At 39.8% G+C, this 21,391-nt stretch overlaps 1 protein-coding gene across 3 annotated transcripts in view; it reads right to left on the bottom strand.

The window, feature by feature from the left end:
* Nucleotides 1-21,391, bottom strand: part of LOC140736160 (translocating chain-associated membrane protein 1-like) — a 118,445-nt gene that overhangs the window by 42,056 nt on the left and 54,998 nt on the right. For all 3 annotated transcript variants that reach the window (XR_012100897.1, XM_073062025.1, XM_073062024.1), the window contains exons 2-5: nucleotides 19,179-19,242; nucleotides 6,485-6,603; nucleotides 514-630; nucleotides 368-426 (exon numbers count right to left, since the gene is read on the bottom strand). Coding sequence is in view for 2 of the 3 variants with exons in the window: in XM_073062025.1 (XP_072918126.1) it covers nucleotides 368-426; nucleotides 514-630; nucleotides 6,485-6,603; nucleotides 19,179-19,242 (359 nt within the window). In the remaining variant the exon portion in view is untranslated. The remainder of the gene's footprint in view (nucleotides 1-367; nucleotides 427-513; nucleotides 631-6,484; nucleotides 6,604-19,178; nucleotides 19,243-21,391) is intronic.

Genomic DNA, 21,391 nt, shown 5'->3' with positions numbered 1-21,391 from the left:
AGATTAATTCAAATTCAAGTCAAACCTGACATTCTCTAAACCTAGTCAAAACTTCTTAAACGTCATACAAGATTATCTCAACCACTTGACCAAGGGATGGTGTACTTGCAGATTTTTGGCTAACACAAAAGTCACAATGCAAAATAAAAAACAATCTCATGTCAATGTCATTACGTGGATGTGGATATGCTAAAGTGCAGACAACAGCAGAAACCAGCATTACCTGGACAAAAATAAAATTGCTTTCAAGTTAAACATAGAATAAAAGTGCTTATAATTCCTAATGATTATTCCCATTTCTTATATACCACATATAATTTTTTTTCAAAAAATTTCTGTATTTAACAAATTAGAAAAACTTGCTTACAACATTTGCGTGTGTGGATATTCTTCCCATAAGAGAGTAGGATCTGTCGTAAATTTTTCCTGTTAAGTTAAAAAAGAATCAGTAAATTAAAGTTAAAGTTAACTGTTCTAAATAATAGTAACAATACATTAAAGAAAGATACTTACTCCAGTCAATATGCTTCCTCCCCAGACAAAAGAAAACAAATAGAAGAAGGCAAGTTGGCCAGACTCATTAAATTTACTGTGCTTTGTTTTGGACAAATGCAGTCGTCTGTTTATTTTCTGAAAGTAACAAGGAAAGAACTTGAGACACATGTTCTGCAAACTAGAGTTTCAAAATCTGTAAACTTGCCTACTAATTAAAGCAATTTCTCAAAAGAACTAACAAATTATCATTGTATTCGGAACACCTGCAACTCCTGTAATCTCAAACTAACTTACTTACTGCCATTACGCCACAGGCATTTAGGGCAGCAATGAAAGCGCCCCTTCTGTCTGTACCATTACACACAAATGTAGGAGGATTCTTCACTGCCGTTTCCATAATAATTTTGTTTTACTAGTCAGAATTGTTAGCCCTGAGCTGAACCACTGAACCTGGAGGAACAGTGGACCACTCCTAGTCTGGTCTCCACCCTTTGGCTTCTTTGGCATGGATGACCCTACCAAGAGCATAAAACCCTAATTCCAGCCAACATAGCCTAATCACAGGAAAATTTACAATGAGCAATTAACCTACTAACCAGTACATCCACAGAATGCAGAAAGAAACTGAACACTCATGGGAAGGACGTACTAACTTCTTACAGACGACGTCGGAATTGAACTCCAGTGCCCCGATAAAGTATGTAAAAGAGTTAGCACTTCATTAAACAATAGCAGCCTGTTTTTCTGAAAGAAACTGATGCTCAACAGATCTGCTAAGCCACGCTGAGCCATATTTCTTCTTGAAGGTAGCTAGATAGGGTTTCAAGATGCTTATCTCCTTGTGCACTCATGCATAGAAATAGGACCACTCCAGCCTGTTTGTGTATGTTCAGTCCATTATGCCTATTTTGTAATTTGTCTTTCGGGACTGTCATGGTGCTTTGAGGAGGAGGTTCACAAGGACGATTCCAGCAATAAAAAGGGTTATCATACAAGGAATATTTGATGGCTCTGGGTCTGTACTCACTGGAATTCAGAAGGATGGGGGAGGGGAAGGGGGGAGATCACATTGAAACCGTTCAAAATGTTGAAAGGCCTAGATGGAGTAGATGAGTAAAGGATGATTCCCATTGTGGGAGACTCTAGCACAAGAAGGCACAGCTTCAGCAGAGAGGAGTGCCCTTTCAAAACAAAGATGTGGAGAAATTTCTTTAGTCAAAGGGTGGTGAATTTGTGGAATTTGTTGCCACATGCAGCTGTGGAGGCCAGATCACTGGGTGTATTTAAGGCAGAGATTGATAGGTTCTTGATTAGACATGGCAACAAAGGTTATAGGGAGAAGACCGAGAACTGGGTTTGCGGAGGAGAAAAAAAGTATCAACCATGATTGAATAGTGGAGCAGACTCAATGGGTCCGATCGCCTGGAGAACTGGCGTGTATAGAGAGGTGGAGTGTCACAAACTGAGGGACATACGGTGTATGATTATAGGCAAGAAGTGGCAATCAATTTTATTCTGCATATTATTTCTGAGCAAACCAACTGCTTTAATTAAGTTAATTCTACACTTTATTCAGGAGAGTTCCTTTTTATTCCATGCTGGGCTTTCCCAGTCATGGTCTAATAGAACATTTTTATGTTAAAATGGCAATTAGGAAAGGTAGAATTGCACAATATAGTGTGAATAATGCTTGCAGCAGATGTATCACACAGGAGATCGCTTTAAAATTGGGTTAAAGAAAATAAATGCATTTCATCGCACAGAATCAAATTTAATGAGGCATTGTGTTTTTCTTTTAGCAAAAAAATACAATAACATTCTAATTATAGAAGCAAAAGAATCCTGCTAGTATGTCTGATATACCACTTAGGAAGGCTGAAGAATTATCCAGATAAACAAGAGCAACACAACACAGATCCTATTTTTAGCCAGGGCTAGAAACTCAAAATTGCAGAACGAAAATACTAAATTCAAAGTTTAATTGTTTCCTATCATTTAAAAGGCTAAAATGGGCACTTTTTTCTCATATGTCAACCAGCAGGACAAAAGTTAATGTGTACAAGGATCGGAACCCGGCAGACAAAAACCAAAGGGGAAGGAAGCAGAATGCCTGGTCAAAGCAAGAGCAAGGGAAGTAACTTAGACCCATACTGAAATAGGAATGCAGCAGAATTAGTCTTCCTATTACTTTGAAGTTACAATTTCTGTGCCTGATAGCTAACAAAAACAGTTACTTATTTTGGGGATGGGGAGGTGGAGATTAGGAGCATCAGTTCTACATTAGGTATAATTAGATCTTATAGTCCCCATCACATGATGTTTACTTTGCATCGTTTTTTTAATGTGGTTTCATGGCAATCAAAGCAAACATTGTTCCAACACTGATTTTCATAAGCTTGAACACAAATAGTTCTGGTCTTCATCAATAATTAGTTCTAATGTTGGGGGGGGGGGTGTCCCTTGTACAATTAGATCTAATGCAAAATGAGACTGAAGAGATATACTGTCATTTATAATTTTTTTTCATTGCTTATTTTTTGAAATGTGGGATTTGCTCCTTCATTTCTTCCAAGACAATTAGGAAATATTTAGGATGATGAGAGGTGGCTATCAAGCAGCATTCTTTATCCTGGATGATGTCATTTCAACATTCTTATGGAAGCAAACACTAAATAGTTTGTCTTGACATTGAGCTCCATGTGGAAAAGAGAAGATGCAGCAATCAGAATGCCACTGAAGGTCAATGATAAGACTGGCTTCTAAGATAGCAGGTATCATCCACTAGTCATTTCTGATTTAATAATGGCTGCAAACACAGACAATATTAGAATTGACAGCATGTTAGAAAATGGAAGGTTCTTACAATCTTCCTTCCATCCCTATTCACAACTCACTATCACTCCAGAACTTTAAACAATTAAGAGTCAAGTCCAGTGATTGTTATACTATATATTCAAGCTGGCTATGTAGTGGTGGGCCATTCTACTGCATTCTATGAAGATGTACTGAACAGCAACATTTGTATATTTGAATCCTTATATCAGCTTAACCTTCACTTCATGCTGGCTCATAAATGAACATAATAGCAGCTGAAGAAAATATGCTAAGGCATTTGACAAAAGTAGTAAACTATAAAAGGAGTGTGCATGATTGTCATGTTTTAATTATGAGCAATTTTGTCTGATATCCATTTTTATTTTTTGTTATTGACTTAATTATCAAGCATTTGATTTCTTCAGCGCTATAATTTTTAATTATAATATTGATAGTGGTGTGATAATTTGTAGTTATTGTTCCAGCTTGCCATTTGTGTATGCTCATAAACTGTTTAAATGTTAATTTCTAAACGGCTACATTTCAGCAAAATAAATGGAAGTCCACCATATGTTGTGAATGTGCCATTTTTGTAGCATACTACATAATCGCAATCACACATGCAATATACAAATACAGCTATCTGATGCAAGAACATTCCTCGTTATTTATTCAACATCATGCATACAAAAATCAGCACAATACTTCTTGTAACAATGGACCAATTGAAAAAGAAGATATTTGTATCAAATGAATTACATGCAGTACATAGCAGAGAAGTTTGTACTCCTATTGAAGATGTAACTAGTTTCACGACTGCATTGTATTTAAACAAGTCAGTCATCAACAGGACACCATTCAACATTAAGAAATATACTGATCTGTAATAAAAGCAGCAATTGAACAGCATCTAATAACATCAAAAGTTAATTAAAATAAATTTAAAAGGGCTGATTAACAATTTGGTGACATTCTGAGGATTCACAGAACCAATAGCTAAAGACAATATGTTGGGCTTGATATATTTAAAAAAAAAACTTCCTTTGTTAGGGCTCAGTTTCATCCCCTCCCCCCCCCCCATCTTCAATATATTTCAGTTTTGTCATGCCAAATTCTTTTCCATTTTCTTTCGCCCCTGCAACTGCCTGATTCACCAGGAATCCTCCTTCTCCCATCTCAATCCCAGCTCCGTTGAACTGACTCTCACTTCCATCTTTACAATCATCATCTTCCCACATTCATTCCCTTTCCAACCTTTTACCCTCCTGTTATGCTTATGGCAAGTTATTAATAATAACAGCGACCATATCAATTGTTCTACTGTTCACTTTCTCTAATCCATCTCTGAACTTGCACTATTTCATTCTTGCCACAATCATTAATTTCACTTTTAAAGTTGTCATGATGTTGCTTGCAAACTAATCTTTACTTTGACTGCCATGAATGGCGACATCTCTTGCTTCTTAATGGACCACAGTGTTTCCTATACTCCCACTGAAAACCTTCATCACCACACTGCAAACTCCACTTCTTCCAATGCCACACAACTGTTTCGACTCCCTCTCAAGATCCCAAGATAAAGGCTGCCAATAATGCTATACTGTTAGGGAGTTATCATTACTAACTTTACTATGTCCATTTGTTTAGATTAGATACATCAATTTTCCAAAACAAAGTCAACAGAGCAGCTGAGGCATCTACATTCATTGAAATGATCTTCCACCATTTTTGACAAGCAAATCAACTTCACTTCCTCTCCTGGCTCCCCCCAGCCAGATTTGCAAGGAATTATTCCCTCCACAACATCCTGGTTTACTGTTCAGCATAACTATATCACAATCCAGGAGAAGCTCACACTCAAGGCCAACTATTTGGGGACTCTTAACTTTAGAATCCCTGAAACGTGGAGAACAAAAATCAGTCTTTTTAGTGAAAAAAAAAACTTTGCTCAAGTACAATAATAAAAAGTTTTCAATCTGAAATTGAATAAGAAAGCAACAGAGCAAAGAACATACAAAGATAGTCAATAAAGAATACATTCCAGTTTAATACCAGTACAGAGATGAAAACTGTAGATCAACTTCCTGCATTTCAGTCTGCATACCACAATGAAAGGATCTCATCAGATTGAGGACAGAGATCAACCTATTTGCTTCAGAAACTGGAAGAAAACTATTGTATCGACTTTTCATTTCTTTACATCATAAGCATAAACCAACCAGCAAGACAAATAAGACAGTGGTCATGGCATAATGTGCTCTGACTGCACTAGCAGTTTTAACAGTTAACTGAATTTGAGAACACTTGCCAAAGTTCTGTCTGGAAGGGACAGAACTAAATTATTGTATCAGAAAAGGGTACTAGCTCTACTTGCCTAACTGATAAATCATTCCTTGGGGAAAGAGGCAGACACTGTACATCAGCAAGACCTCAGCTACCCGCTGTAGATATAAGAAAGGTCCAACTAGTTTCCACACCACCTCACTCATTTTAAATTTCAAAAATAGCATATGACACCAAAGTTCTTCAGGAATCTTTTGCCATGTCTAATTAACTTCCCTCAAATATTTACACTTCCAGTGGCTCGATCACCTACATTGGATGGAAGATGGGCGTATTCCAAGGAATCTTTTTGCATGAAGAGCTTGCTGATGCTTCAAGGCTGCTGAGCCAACCTGGGCTCAGGTTTAAAGATGTTTGCAAGAGGGACTTGAAAACTTTTAACATCAATATCGCAAGATAGGAAGATGTGGGGAGCCAGAGGCTGAAGAAAGGTGGCTAAGAGAAAGAAAAGAGAACAGAACAGAGGAAAGTGGATCAGGCTTCGAGCTTTAATATTGTGCAGGTTTCAGCACCTGGCCCTGTGATTCATACCTGCACCAACTGTAACAAAGCTTTTAAGATTTTTTTCCCCATTGCCCACTGATTATTTTTCAGTATGGCATTAAAGGAACTGCTTTGTTGCTCACACCATCTTTCAAAGCTGCCAATTTCCACATTAATAACTGCTGTAACTTAAAATAATAACTGTTATAACACCACATTAGGATCTAAGGCATTGCTACTTGGATAAATGCAGTATATGTGGCAGATATATTTTATTTGAGTTACGAAACAACTGAATATTCAAATATAAAACAAAAAGCAAAGACACTGCACGCAGGTTTTCACTTACGTCCAAAATATACTCTTGTATCACGGCATGTAGAATGATAGCTATCAACATATAAAAGAATACGGTGGCCAAGTCTTTAAACCCATACACGTAGTAGCTGATAGAATCATTTCCCTCATCTGTAAAAGAAGAAAAAGGTTAAGTAGAAAATATAAACACACTTTTCACTATATTGACACTATAATCCAATGTTGCTAGCCTCTGCACTCAGCAAAAATGTGGACTGTTCTAATAGTGCATGGTATTTCTATATAACATAGTCCAGTACTCCTAATTGAGCCCTAATTATACTCCCTGGGAGAATCCACAATTGTTCCCATGGATGCAATTCTCTATTTAATTCTAAATTGCAATTAAAGGAATAAAATGTCTGCACTTCTATAGCAATTTCAATAAACAAGCAAAAAGGGCTAGAGCACAGTAACTACTAGAAATACAGCAGCCAAGCAAAATTCCACAAACATCGCTATCATGGAAGAATGATAATCTACTTTAATGAGATCCATTTACAATAAAAGTTGAACAGGAGAATGTCTGGAGTAGGGAAAATGCTGATGGATTGAATGTCTGTAAACCATGAAAAGAATAAGATTGAATAAAAACATTTAAAAACATTGTTTATAAAATGAAGAGAAACAGGGTAGCATTTATTTTGAAAGGAAAGCTAAATGCTCTAACCAGCTGTATTTTGGACTGAAGTGACAAGTCATTTAAGGCCAAAATGCAGATGATTAGGAAGGCAAATATATATTGATTTTTTATTACAAAAGAACTTCAATTCAGGAGTACTGATGTCTTTCTTGCCTCACTACCTCATATAGGGCCTCAGTATGATCACATTGGGAGTATTGTAAATAATTCTATGTCCTTATCTTTAAAAAAAAAGGATATATCTGAAATAAGAGGGAACATACAAACTAATACCCTGCTTCCAGAAATAGTGAGTTTGCTAAATGAGGGAAGTCTGAGAGGCTTGTTCTGTGTTCTCTTGATTTTCAAAGGATGAGTGGAGACATCTGTAAAACTTATAAGTCCCAACTGCCTGGATGCAGGGAAGATGTTTTCCCCAATTCAGGAGCATAGACCTAGGAGTCATGATCTCAAAATTAGGAGAAGGCCATTTAGCACAGAGAAGCAGAAATGTTTTTAAATACACAGTGCAGTGAAATGATTTCCTTATGTTAAAATGACGCAGCATTTGAATGTAGTGGACTCTTGGGGGCCCAACAGAGGTGTTTTTGCCTTCTTAAGAAAGCGTCTTTTTTATAATCACAGGACTATGCTCAATATTAAGAACTTCAAATACTGCAGGACTACACTATCTATGAGCTGCTTATCAGCAGAGAAGCTGGACTTGCTGTGGGCCGTGTTACTATCTGCTACAGAAGGCACTGGAGTCAGTGTGAGAAGGGGGTGGGCAATCCAACAGCAAGCGATTGCCTTACATGTTTCTCATGTGATCTCAAGACACTGTTGGACAATAATAATGTAAAATGCTGCAAGTCCGTGTCCCTTGTTTACTGGAAATAACAGACGGCATGGGAGATGCGTGGACTCGGTCCCAGTGAGGACCAAGTCTCAAGGTGTGGGCTTAGCTGTTGCAGGAGTCCAGGAGAGGAGACACTAGAGGCAGCATAGTGTGGTGTCCATACTGGGTTGGGAGCTGGCCCCTCCTGTTAGTGCTGTCCTCCAGTGTTTGATCACTACTACTACGTCGACTTAGGCCTAGGGGGCTGACATCGGGCACGATGACGGACTCTCCACTCCTCCCTCATCAGTGTGTTCAGTTCATCTACATTAGCCACACCGCTACCTTCTAGGAGCGTGTTGACCATAGTCTTGGGAGAACGCCCAGGGCTCATCCTCCCATGCTTGGGCTCCCATGTGATGACTAGGCTGGCAGGTAGCTCAGGATGGCATAGACAGTGACCCGCTAGTTGCAGCATTCTCGCCTCGATTTTAGTAGTGAGCATCAGTAGGTCATCATAGAGTTTGACGTTCATCATGTGCCGTTGCCAACTCACGTCAAGAGCCAACTGGAGCATTTGAGTATAGCAACCATCTAGTGACTTTCGCATGGTCTTGGTGAGTGTCCAGGTCTCACATCCATATGTGAGAATGGACTCCATTGACTGCTATGAAGATCCTTGTTTTGAGCCCTCTGGTCAGGTTCGACCTCCAGATTTCCTTCACGTTGTTCATAGCCCTCCACATCAGCGCCTTCCGTATCTATCTGCCTTTCTCCAAACTCAGCGGAATTTGATCAGCAGAGTGACAAATTGGATTGCGTGCGTGTATAAATTTGTCTGTGGACTGCTGAGAACATGATATTCTTGCGGATTATACCCATGAACCATCAATTTCCAGGATGTCACTTAGGGACTTGGGACTGTAATATATTTTTTAGTGTGACCGTATGTCTTACTGCTATCTTATATGTGCTACATGTGACTTGTGCTGTGTATGACTTGTGGCACTGTGTTTTTCAACTTAACCCTAGAGGAACAATTTTGTTTGGCTATATTCATAGATATTAATGTATAACTGAGTAATAATTAAACTTAAACATTTGTAACTTTCTGCACTAGAGGGCCGTGGAGCCAGTCACTGAGTTTATGCAAGATAGAAATCAATAGATTACTGGATATTAATGGAGCTAATGGTAGTAGGAGGTATGAAGATGGCATTGAGATAGAAGATCAGCCATGATCATGATGCAAAATAGAGCAAGTTCAAATGACTGAAGAGCTTACCTCTTTTTCTAATGTACTTGGGAAGGAAGGAATTAAATGGGAACAAAAAAAAAAGCAAATCTACAGTAGTCTTCTGGTGTCAACTAAAGGCCAGCTATGAAGCATTCCAATGCTTAGCAAATGCCAAGCCAATGCTAAACTAATCCAAATTCAGGTTTATTCTTTTCAAGCTAAATCAACTTCACAACCCAAGACTAGGTTACCTAATTGGAAGTAAAGTAATGCAAAGCTACTGCCATCACAGTTCTCGTTGATGCAGATCTAGAGTTGGACTTAGATTGGAAACTTAAAACTATTAATAAAGTAAATGATCTTCATTTTGAACTGAGCAATAACACAAGTCAGCATTCATGCATGCACTTAAATAGTCAACATGAGATTGCTTTTTATTGCTTCATAGGGATGGATATACTGGACTTAAAAGCTTAAAGAATGAACTGCCAGTGAAGGGACCCCAATCATATGTTAACAGAATGGACAATCAGGAAATCTATGTTAGTATCACACAAAAAAAAAGAGGCAGCAGTGAGCTACTTAGTCCCTCCCTCTAAGCTGCCCCATTACTTAATAATATGGGTGATCTATCTTCATCTCAACATCAATTATTTTAAAAAAACATTTAATTTCAAACTATGCATTAAATGTTTGGAATGCCAATAATAGATGACACAAAAATTGATACAATAATTTCAAAACGAGTATTTTTAAAGGAACAAGTAAGCACAAGCATAGCAATAACTAGATGCAATAAGATATTGAAAGAGCTTTTGCCTCATGGGCCAAGACATCCAAGATAACTTGGATCATTGGACTGCAAGAAAATGAAGCAACAAGTATCATGACACAAGCTTGGGCAAAATGTCACATGCAGCACAAACCAAATAAAAAAATAAATATAAACATAAATTACAGATATTGGAAATCTAAAATATAAACAAAAAATGCCAGAAACACTAAGAATATCAGATAGCATCCAGTGGAAAGAAAAGTAGGATTAGCTTTTCAGGTTAAAATAGAACAGCAGAAAAGAGAAGCTAGCTTTGACTTGTAGAAAAGGTTGAGAGGGAAGATAGGACTCTTTGATACAAAGTATGGCTGATCCGTGAATTAAATTTTAAACAAATCACAAAACTACAATTTAGCAGGCAGAAAAATATCAAGTGGGGAAAAATTTAAATAATAATCAAGTAGGAATGAAACAGAAGAATGAAAAAAGCCTGAGGAAAAATTTTAAAGTATCTTCGTCTTCCCTTTCTTTTGTTGAAAGTTAATGGCATGCCACTCTGAAACATAGTACTAATTTAACAGATATTTAAAATGGTCAATATTGCATTAAAAAAGCCAGTTCTCTCATATGTTTCAATAATCTCACATTTCCTATTAATAATTTAAGAAACTTCATGGCTGCTTCATAGAAAAATGTTAAAAAACACATCTAGGCTCTAACATGCACAAATAATTAGTAATGACAGTGCTTGACAATATATTTTCAAGAATAAGCATTTCAGTTTATCATATTTTTGCTGCATCTTTGTGAGACCAATCAGAATTTATTAAAAATGGTAATGATATTGTGAAGGTAGGTTAATCAAGAATTTCATATTTACGTGTCAAATCTTCAAAATTTGTTCCAGGTTAAGGAAACCAAACAACTTTAGATAGGCAATAACATAGCTATAATGGTAAAAACATACTTTCTATTATCAATTATTTGCTATTCTCACCAGTCGTTTTATGGCTATTTCAAAGACGCATCAATCCTGACTCGCTGGAGAGGGCGCGTTTTGTGAAGAGAAAGGAGGGTACACATTCTTCTGGTCTGGCAGGTCCGAAGAAGAACGAAGAGAATCTGGTGTGTGCTTAGCTATCAAGAACTGCCTCGCAGCAAAGCTACTAACCCTGCCTGTTGCTGTAAATGACCGAATCCAGACCTTTCATACACCTCTGCAAGGAAAGCACCACCTCACCATAGGCAACGTTTATGCCCCAACACCACTGGTCCCCAACTGCCGGGCCGCAAAGTATGCGCTACCCGGCCACGAGAAAACGATGATTTGGTGATATGAAATGTTATGAGTCAGCTGCACCTTTCCTTATTCCCTGTCACACCCACTGCTGAACTTGAACACGCGCGAGGTCATCAGTCCCTAAACGCAGTGATACCCTCGCGCCAGGGATCACTGGTTGGCCTTGTGCGGCCAGCGGGAAGTGCCGTTGCCACTGGCCTGGAGCGCGGACAGATGGGCGTGTTTAGCACGCCGAATGTTCGTGGGGAACCTGGTGCTAAAATATTCATAGATGACCTAATACGGGCTCAGGGTTTCCTAAGTAGCAGAGCCGCTACCTCGCAGCGATCTACTGAAAGTCATCCCTCGAGCCAAACTTTTGTCAGCCGATTAGGTTCTACCTACCTACAGGCGCACACCCTGTCGCACTCCTCCTCGCTCTCTGGACTGCGACCGCCGTGACCCTGGCATGGGGACCTCCGGCCCTTAGCTTGTCCTCTCACCCCACCCACGACCAGCTGCACCTGTCCAAGGCGTCTGGCAGGAAGCTGGAGTTCAGCCCAGAGGTTGTCTAATGAGGCAATGAAGCCCTCAAAACTGCTTCGGTACCTTGAGTCCAAGCACCCTGCACTTAAAGACAAACCCGTTGAGTTTTTTGGAAAAAACGTGAGCAAGCAGGACAGAAGCAAGTGCTGATAGCTATGTAAACTAAATTGCAGAATAGACTGGACATAAGGAAATTCCTTTGAAATCGCTGTATTCCAGTCGTGTTTAACACCCCCCCCCCCCCCCCCAGTCAGCCGGTCCGCAAGAATATAGTCAATATTAAACCGGGCTGCAGTGCAAAAAAGGTTGGTGACCCCTGCCCAACACTGACTAAACCCAGTGAAGTCAAGGAGGCATTCTACAGTGAGCTGAAAACCACCTTCAGCAGTGTGGCAACTTCCAATAAGCTGCTGTTGCTGGAAGACTTTAATGCTCGGGTTGGCAAGGAGTCCACTGTGTGGCCTGGTGTGATTGGACGCCAAAGGGTTGTCAACAGTAACAGTAATGGTCTACTGCTCCTCTCGATGTGCACAAAATTCAAACTGTGCATTACTAACACACTATTCAGATTGTCAGACAAGCTCAAATGCACATGAAAATACAAAAATACAACTGCAGATGCTGTGGATCAAAGAATACGTACACGATGCTGGAAGAACTCAGCAGGTCAGACAGCATCCATGAGAAAAGAGTAGCCAACGTTTCGGGTCGAGACCCTTCATCAGGAATGGGGGTGGGGGGGAAGATGCACATGGATGCATGCACGATCTAAAATATGGCATCTCATTGACTACGTCAACACCTGACAACAAGACATCTCTGACGTTCATATCTGACGTTAGTGTGGAGCTGAGTGCTCGACTGATCATCAAATGGTGTGGTCGGATCTATGTCTATCGACCAAACCTCCACGCAACCTGAATGCTGTCAAACCACCCAAAAAACTGAACACCATCAAATTGAAACACCGTGAGTGTGCTGATGCCCTGAAATCTTCTATGGAAGCTGCTCTAAGCAGACTAGTTGAGAATCCACTAGACAATATTACTGAGCACTGGAATGCCTTCAAAGAAACGGTCTACTGCCCAGGACACCTTGGGGAAAGTCAAGCGCAAGCATCAGGACTGGTTTGATGAGAGCAACCTATCTGTGCAAAACCTTCTAAGAGCTAAGGCAGCTGCACACCAGGCTCTTCTTCGACACCCAAACTCAAGTTCCAATAAACGTGCCCTTTTGAGTGCAAAATCAACTTTGTAGAGGCAGCTCAAAGCTATGAAAGACCAGTGGTGGGCGAACAAGGCCAAGGAGTTACAAGCCTTCGCTGACTGTAATGACTCAAGAAGCTTCTATGAAGCATTCAAGGTTGTGTATGGTCCATCATGTGTATGGCACCTCACAACTCTTGAGCAAGGACAGTACATCCATCTTCACTGAGAAGTAAGAGCACATGAAAAGATGGCAAGAACACTTCCATAAGCTGCTGAACAGACCAGATACCATCACCGATGAAGCACTGGGCACAGTACACCCTCGACCCATACTGTTTGAGTTAGATGCACCCCCTACTCTTCACAAGATCAAAGCCATCAAACAGCTAAAACCCAACAAAGCACCAGGGCCTGATGGCATCGCAGCCAAGATCTACCAGTATGGTGGTAACACATTGACATCATGCCTGCACCAGCTGTTCACAAAGTTGTGGGGAGCTGCAGAACTACCACAAGACTTCAAAGACACATCAATCATGACCATCTACAAGAACAAGGGAGACAAGAGAGACTGCAACAATTACCGTGGCATCTCTCTTCTGTCAGTTGTGGGAAAATGCCTTGCGAAGATCATCCTTAGACACTTGGTGTCCAACATCAGTGACAACATCCTTCCAGAAAGTCAGTGTGGTTTTTGAACAGGCCGTAGTACAGTGGACATGATCTTCTCACTGAGGCAGCTCCAAGATAAATGTGTTGAGCCGAGAGAAGTCTCTATGTCACATTTGTTGATCTAACCAAAGCATTTTACACTGTTGGTAGAGATGGCCTGTGGAAGCTCCTACCGAAATTCGGTTGCCCTCCACGCCAAACCAGCATCATCCATCAGTTCCACGAAGGCATGGAAGGCTGCATCAACAAGTGTGGTGAGTTGTCAGACCCATTTCCCATTAGCAACAGCGTAAAACAGGGTTGTGTTTTGGCTCCTACTCTGTTTGGACTATTCTTTGTTGCTGTTCTTCAGAACGCCACATCAGACTTGAAGTCAGGGGTCTTCCTACAAATGAGGGTTGATGGCAGGCTCCTCAAACTAGCAAGACTGACAGCAAAACCAAAAGTGAGGGACGTTGTGGAGAATGAGTTACAGTTTGCTGATGACTGCGCACTGGTTGCCCACTCTCTCAAAGACTTACAGGAGATCACCAGTCACTTTGCCACTGTAGCCAAAAGCTTCAAACTGACAATCAGCCTGAAAAAGACAGGCTCCAACTGGCTCCTGGCTCAAGCTATGAAGAACCAACTGTCCTCATTGATGACACTTGTCTCAATGCTCTCAACAAGTTTTGCTATCTGGGCAGCATAATAACATCCTCAGCTTCTCTGGATGTAAAGACAGAGTCAAGAAGCAGAAAAGCCTGCTTTGCCTTTGGTCAGCTGAATGAACGAGTTTGGTCACAGAACATCAGGTTGGCCACCAAGTACAAGGTATACAGGGCTGTTGTCATTTCAGCCTTGCTATACGGATGTGAGACGTGGTGCCCATATCAGAGTCACTTAAGCCAGCTTGACCAACTGCAGCAGTGTCACCTACCTTCTCTGATGAAGATCACCTGGCAAGACAAGGTCTCCAATACTGAGGTCCTCTCTCGAACCAGAATGCCAGCAGTTTCAACCTTGGTGATGTCAGCCCAACTGCACTGGGCAGGACATGTTGTTAGAATGCCTAACAGATGACTGCCCAAGGACATCTTGCACGGCCAACTGTCCAGTGGTACCCAAACACAAGGAGGCCAGCAACTACGGTACAAGGATGTTCTGCACAGGAGCCTCAAGAAAGCTGACACTGCCCCATCAACATCTGGCTCAAGATCGCTCACAGTGGAGGGACACCATCAGAAAAGGTGTGAATGCTGCTGAGAACAAACTCAGAGGCAACAGAGGAAAGGGACAGGAAGCGCCATGACACAGCTTCGGCCCCTGCTGCCTCCCCAGGTCTCACCTGCCAAGTATGTGGCAGGCAGTGCCTGTCAAGGATTCGCCTGTACAGCCACTCCAAGACGCACATATCAAGCCCCACTAGCTGACTGAAAGGAACCATCATCATCCTATGGAATGGATAGCAGGAGCGAGAGAGGACGAGAGGGTGAGAGGGCGAGACTTGGTATTACAGGCAGTAAGACAGTATCTTTGTTCTAAGCCTGCTTCAGACTAGCCCAGTTCTCCACGTGTCCCAGGCAAATGCATTCCTCACTAAATTGCTATTCTCCACTTACACTGTTCCTACACATCAGAGCCACCAATATAATGAAAATCTCCTTGGCAAGATCAACAGTCCTTTTTATAAAGTAAATTATATTCTTAACAAAAACATCAAAAGAAATCAATACAAGATAATCAATTTGTTACTATTACACTGAAGAATTCAGTAAACATTAGCAAATTAAAACCTATGGCAAAACAATACCACTGTAATATGAATATGTCACTGTTCACTCACATATTTTTGAAAAATACTGTCATTTTTTTGTGATCAGATTGCTCTACCTCACATAACGAGGCTGTTCCTTTCATGAACAACTTCCAACCCAGACCTTACCTATTTTGATGTCAATTCTCACAGTAGCCACAGCATGCTAAATAAAGCTAATTTAAGCACAAGAGAATTCAACCACTTCGATGCAAATATTTGAAAGCGGAAACTTTTTATGAATGATTCATAATGATTTTATGCTAATCAAATCAGATTAATCAGAACTAATCAGCGCAATTTATACTTAAACTTGGCACTTTTCCTTAGCATTTTTCACCCAGTCTCTGAGAATAAGCCAAACTAAACATAATCTCATTTCCAAACTCTTTCACTCTTATTAACCTTTAATCAAATAACTGTTGTACTCTGCTGCGACCTCACCTACAGATGATTTCAGCATTTCTTTCATGAGTAATTACTGCTCTTAGCTTCAAATACAGATCTACATGAATTACTTCATTTGACTCAATGTGAACATGCCGCAGTATATTAACTTGATAAAGGCTAAAGAATATCTAAATTGAGAAATCCAAAGCATTTGCTCCAGGCTTTTCAATACTTACTGACTGATATTTGTGAAGTGTCATATATAAAAAAATGACACAATTTGAAGGGAAAGACGAGCAATCCCCAGAAGAAGTTACATCACTAGTTAAGAAGGTCCAAGATATGAACAAAATTTATTCAAAAGAAAAGTCATTAGGAATAATGAAACAGAGTGAGCAACTGAAGGCCAAAAAGCTTGCCCTGGATCCATAGATATCACTGGGGAAAATTGTACAGGAATGGCAATTGAATTTAACAAATATTTAATTAAACCATAATTTTAATGTGAATGATTTTACTTCATTAAATAAACTTCTATAGATGTATGGTGGAGAGAATATTGTTGGTTGCATCATGGCCTGGTATGAAAACGTCAATGCCTTTGAATGGAAAATCCTACAAAACATAGTGGATACAGCCCAGTCCAACACAGATAAAGCCCTCTCCACCACTGAGCAAATCTACATGGAGCACTGACACAGGAAAGCCACAACCATCATCAGGGACCACCACCATGGTCTCTTCTTGTGGCTACCATCAGGAATAAAGTACAGAATCCTCAGGACCACACCACCAGGTCAAGAACAGTTATTACCCTTCAGCCATTTGGCTCTTGAAACCAGTGGGACAAACTTCATTCAACTTCACTTGCCCCATCACAGAACTATTCCCACAACTTATACACTCACTTTCAAGGACTCTTCATCTCATGTTCTCAATATTTATTATTATTTCTTTTTTTTCTTTTGTATTTGCAAAGATTGTCATGCTTTGCACATTGGTTGTTTGTCCGTCCTGTGGGTGAAATCTTTCATTGATTCTATTATAGTTCTTGGATTTACTGAGCATACCCGCAAGAAAACAAATCGCAGGGTTGTATACAGTGATGTATATGTACTTTGATAATAAATATACTTTGAACTCTGAATACAAGTGCAAACAGGTTTATTTCTCATTGCATGCTCTTTCTCCAGTGATATCCAAGCAAGAAAGTAAACTCAGAAGCGAGGTAGACTGTCAGAATGGACTGACCACTCTTTGCTTGGACCTGTAAAGAGCTAATTTATTGTTTATGTTTTCATGATTCAATTGTAAGGATTCCATCCAGTTGACATTATTAATTTAAAAGTGTATTACTTGTTCATCTATTGCGATTTCTGACCATTTGATCACAGAACTACTAGAGAGAAAGTTCTTGGGAAACTGAAAGGTCTGAAGGCAAATGAGTCATTTGGACCAGATGGTGTACATCCCAGAGCTCTGAAAGAGGTGGCTGAAGAGATCATGGAGGCATTAGGAACAACTTTAAGAATCACTAGATTCTGGAATGGCTCCAGAAGACTGGAAAATTGCAAATGTCACTCCACTCTTCAAGAAGGGAGAGAGGCAGAAGAAAGGAAACCATATAACCAGTTAGTCTGACTTCAGTGATTGGGAAGATGTTGGAGTCAATTATTAAGAATGAGGTCTCAGGGTACTTGGAGGCACATGATAAAATAGGCCATAGTCAGTATGGATTCCACAAGGGAAAATCTTGCCTGACAGATCTGTTAGAATTCTTTGAAGAAATAACAAGCATGATAGACAAAGGAAAATCTCTTGATGTTGTGTACAGGCAGTCCCCGAGTCCAACTTACGGACAACTCATACTTACAAAAGGAGAGGAGAATGCCGTCGACCATTTTAAGTTGGATTACGACACCGTCCGCCATTTTAAGTCGTTGCCGTTAACACTGTGTTGAGTGTGTAACTTTGTATTTGGCTTAAATATTTCTTAGCAAGATTCACCCTGACCCTCCCCCCCCACTTTTCCAGTCAGTACCACCCCCACTTGTCCCATTTAACCTGCCTCAGTACAGGTGCACTTTAGGACCTGGAACAGCACAAGACCCACCGCCTGCGGCTGCTGCTGTATTTTTTTTTTATTATGTGCGATCATGAACAATAGCCAGATCAGAAATGCTGATAAAGTCAACTAGTTCCTAAAAAGAACTCTGATAGGCCAATCAGACTGCTGCTCAGCGATAGAACATACAATTTCTGTTCAATTTACAGAAAACGACGCGATTGAAAATAAACCGGAAATAATAAAACTACAAGCCTACAGCATGACAGGAAGGATTCCAGCATGGATAAAGCAGTGGGTGACTGGCAGGAAGCAAAGAGTGGGAATAAAGGGATCCTTTTCTGGCTGGATGCCGGTTACTACTGATGTTCCACAGGGGTCTGTGTTGGGACCAATTCTTTTTACATTACAGGTATATGTCAATGATTTGGATGATGGAATTGATGGCTTTGTTGCAAAATTTGCAGACAATATAAAGATAGGTGGAGGGGTAGGCAATTTTGAAGAAATAGAGAAGCTACAGAAGAACTTCAACAGATGAGGATAATGGGCAAAGAAGTGGCAGATGGAATAGTGTTTGGAAGTATATGGTCATGCACTTTGGTAGAAGAAATTAGTGGATTAACTACCGTATTGTTTAAATGGAGAGAAAATACAAAAAATCTGAGGCGCAAAGGGATTTGGGAGTCCTTGTGCAGGATTCCCTTGAGGTTAATTTGCAGGTTGAATCTGTGGTTCAGAGAAATGAGGGGTGACTTCATTGACATCTATGAAATGGTGAAAGGCCTTGATAGCGTGGATGTGTTAAGAATGTTTCCTACAGTGGGAGAATCTAAGACCAAAGGACAAAGCATCTGATAGAGGGGATCCTTTTAGAATAGAGATAAGGAGGACTTTTTTTAGCCAGAGATGGGTGATTCTGTGGAATTCTTTGCCACAGTCATTTGTGGAGGCCAAGTATTTATGTATTTTTAAGGCAGAGGTGGATAGATTCTTGATTGGTCAGGACATGAAGGGATTCTGGGAGAAGGCAGGAGATTGGGACTGAGAGGAAAATTGGATTATCCATGATGAAATGGCAGAGCAGATTTTATGGGCCAAATGGCCTAATTCTGCTCCTGTATCTTATGGTCTTATTTGAAATGCAGCATACCATGGAGGCCAAATTCATTGGATTTGTTTGAAAGATATATGGATTCCTCCAAGATATTTGATTTACTTTACTTCTTGAAATGAAATCTCCAGCAACTTTGTCTTACCTACATCCATGTACGTCACGTTGTACTGCACAGTTATAAACATGATTGCAAACTTGGCTGTGACCTGCAGACAAAAAAACAAACAATATTTAGACTCAATATATTGAATCAAAAAAATCTACTGGATTATGCAACTAAAGTACAAGGGGCCCTCGGTTTCCGAACATTTGCTTTACAACACCTGGCTTTTACAAAAGACCTACATTAGTTACCCGCTTTCGCTAACCAAAGATTTTTTGCTTTCATGAAAAAAGGCAGCACACACCCCAAGCAGTCAAGCTCCTCCACCGGAACTGCATTCAGCATCAAGCCGCCATTGCTTAAACATGTGTCTTGAGCATCTGTGCTTTATCTCAATTTATTTTGTGCATCCGTTAGCAAGATGTGTCCTAAGCTATCAGACAGCCTAAGAGAGCTCGTAAAGGTGTTACGCTTAGTGTAAAACTGGACGTAATTAAGTGTTTCGATCATGGTCAACGAAGTAAGGACACTGCCCACACAATGAACTTGCCTGCATCCACCATTCGCACTAATTACATGCAGAGAGAAAGAATCTTGCAATGTTACTATTGGTTTTGCTCATAGCAAAGTGGTCTCTTTTAGTCTGCTGGGAACTTTTTGGCAGCTTCATAGTTCAACGTTTACTGGAGAGTGCGCTTTGGCTGATACTGAAGCTGCTGGAAAGTTCCCAGCAGAACTGAAGAAAATAACTACTGAAGGTGGTTATTCGTATAAGCAAGTGTTCAACTGTGACGAAACTGCAATTTATTGGGAAAAACTGCTGAGCACCCCAACCTCCAACGACTCAGCCTAACACACCATCATCAGTGTGCTCACTGTCTTCCCAATTCCATAAGTGAAACTACACTGTACATACATTATTTCTACTTTATATAGGCTGTGTATTTTTGTGTTATTTGGTATGATTTGGCAGCTTCATAGCTGAAAGGTTACTGGAGAGAGTGCTTCCGCTATGCTAGTAGCACTATGTACTGAGATTTTCACTACTCCACAGAGTGCTGCAATGATTGCAGAAAAGTATTTCTACTTTATATAGGCTGTGTATTTATCATATCATTCCTGCTTTTACTGTTACTGTTATTTTAGGCTTTATGTGTTATTTGGCATGATTTTGTAGGTAATTTTTTGGGTCTGGGAACGCGGTCAAATTTTTCCCATATAAATAAATGGTAACTGCTTATTCACTTTACGACATTCCGACTTACGAACCGTTTCATAGTAATGCTCTACCTTCAGATAGTGGGGGAAACCTGTGTAACAATTTCAGTTTTGCATCCCAAGTAACTTACTTTTACTCCATCAATGAGTTTCTCCCCATCATAAATATACAATAGAAGCACTCAAATATCTATTTGTGAATGCTTCTTTCCATATATAGATGTAATTTGTTTTGCACTATTGTATTCCAACTATTCAATATACATATATTTACTATAATTGATTTACAGATTTATTTTTTCTTTCTATACTATGTATTGTATTGCATTGCTGTTAACAAATTTGATGACACATGCCAATGATAATAAACCTGATTATCAGATTCAGATTCTGAAATAGAGCCTACTTAGTGGAATTTAACTAAATTAGCCAAGTATTAGAAATAAGGACCCAATAATTCATTGTCTTTTAAAGTTTATTTTGGAAAACATTATAAAATGAGTGAAAATGTTAGAAGCTGATCCCTTACAAGTATCAGCACAGGTTCAAACAAGGGAAAAAAAGACCTTTTCAAAAATAACTGCAGTAAATGTACAGAATGTTCTATATTTAGAAAAACATACCTAGTCATGTTTCAACTTTTGCTTTACTTCACACAATTTTACTTCTATATTCTTTTCTCATTACATTAACATTAACACTATATCAGAGTTCCATCTTAATATTTTCCATGCAGATCCACATCATGCAGGATATTCAATAGAAACATTGAAAACATACAGCACAGTACAGGCCCTTCGGCCCACAAAGCTGTGCTGAACATATCCCTACCTCGGCTTTACCCATAGCTATTTTTCTAAGCTCCATGTAGTCATCCAGGAGCCTCTTAAAAGGCCCTATCATTTCCACCTCCACTACCTCTGTACCTACTTCCAAGCACCTTAAAACTATGCCCTCTTTGCTAGCCATTTCAGCCCTGGGGAAAAGCCTCTGACTATCCACACGATCAATGCCTCACATTATCTACATTGTTA

The sequence above is a fragment of the Hemitrygon akajei genome, chromosome 11 (assembly GCF_048418815.1).
Source record: "Hemitrygon akajei chromosome 11, sHemAka1.3, whole genome shotgun sequence".
In the NCBI taxonomy this organism is placed as follows: domain Eukaryota; kingdom Metazoa; phylum Chordata; class Chondrichthyes; order Myliobatiformes; family Dasyatidae; genus Hemitrygon; species Hemitrygon akajei.
The sequence above is the reverse complement of the archived record's forward strand: the minus strand, read 5'-3'. Positions and strand labels throughout refer to the sequence as shown.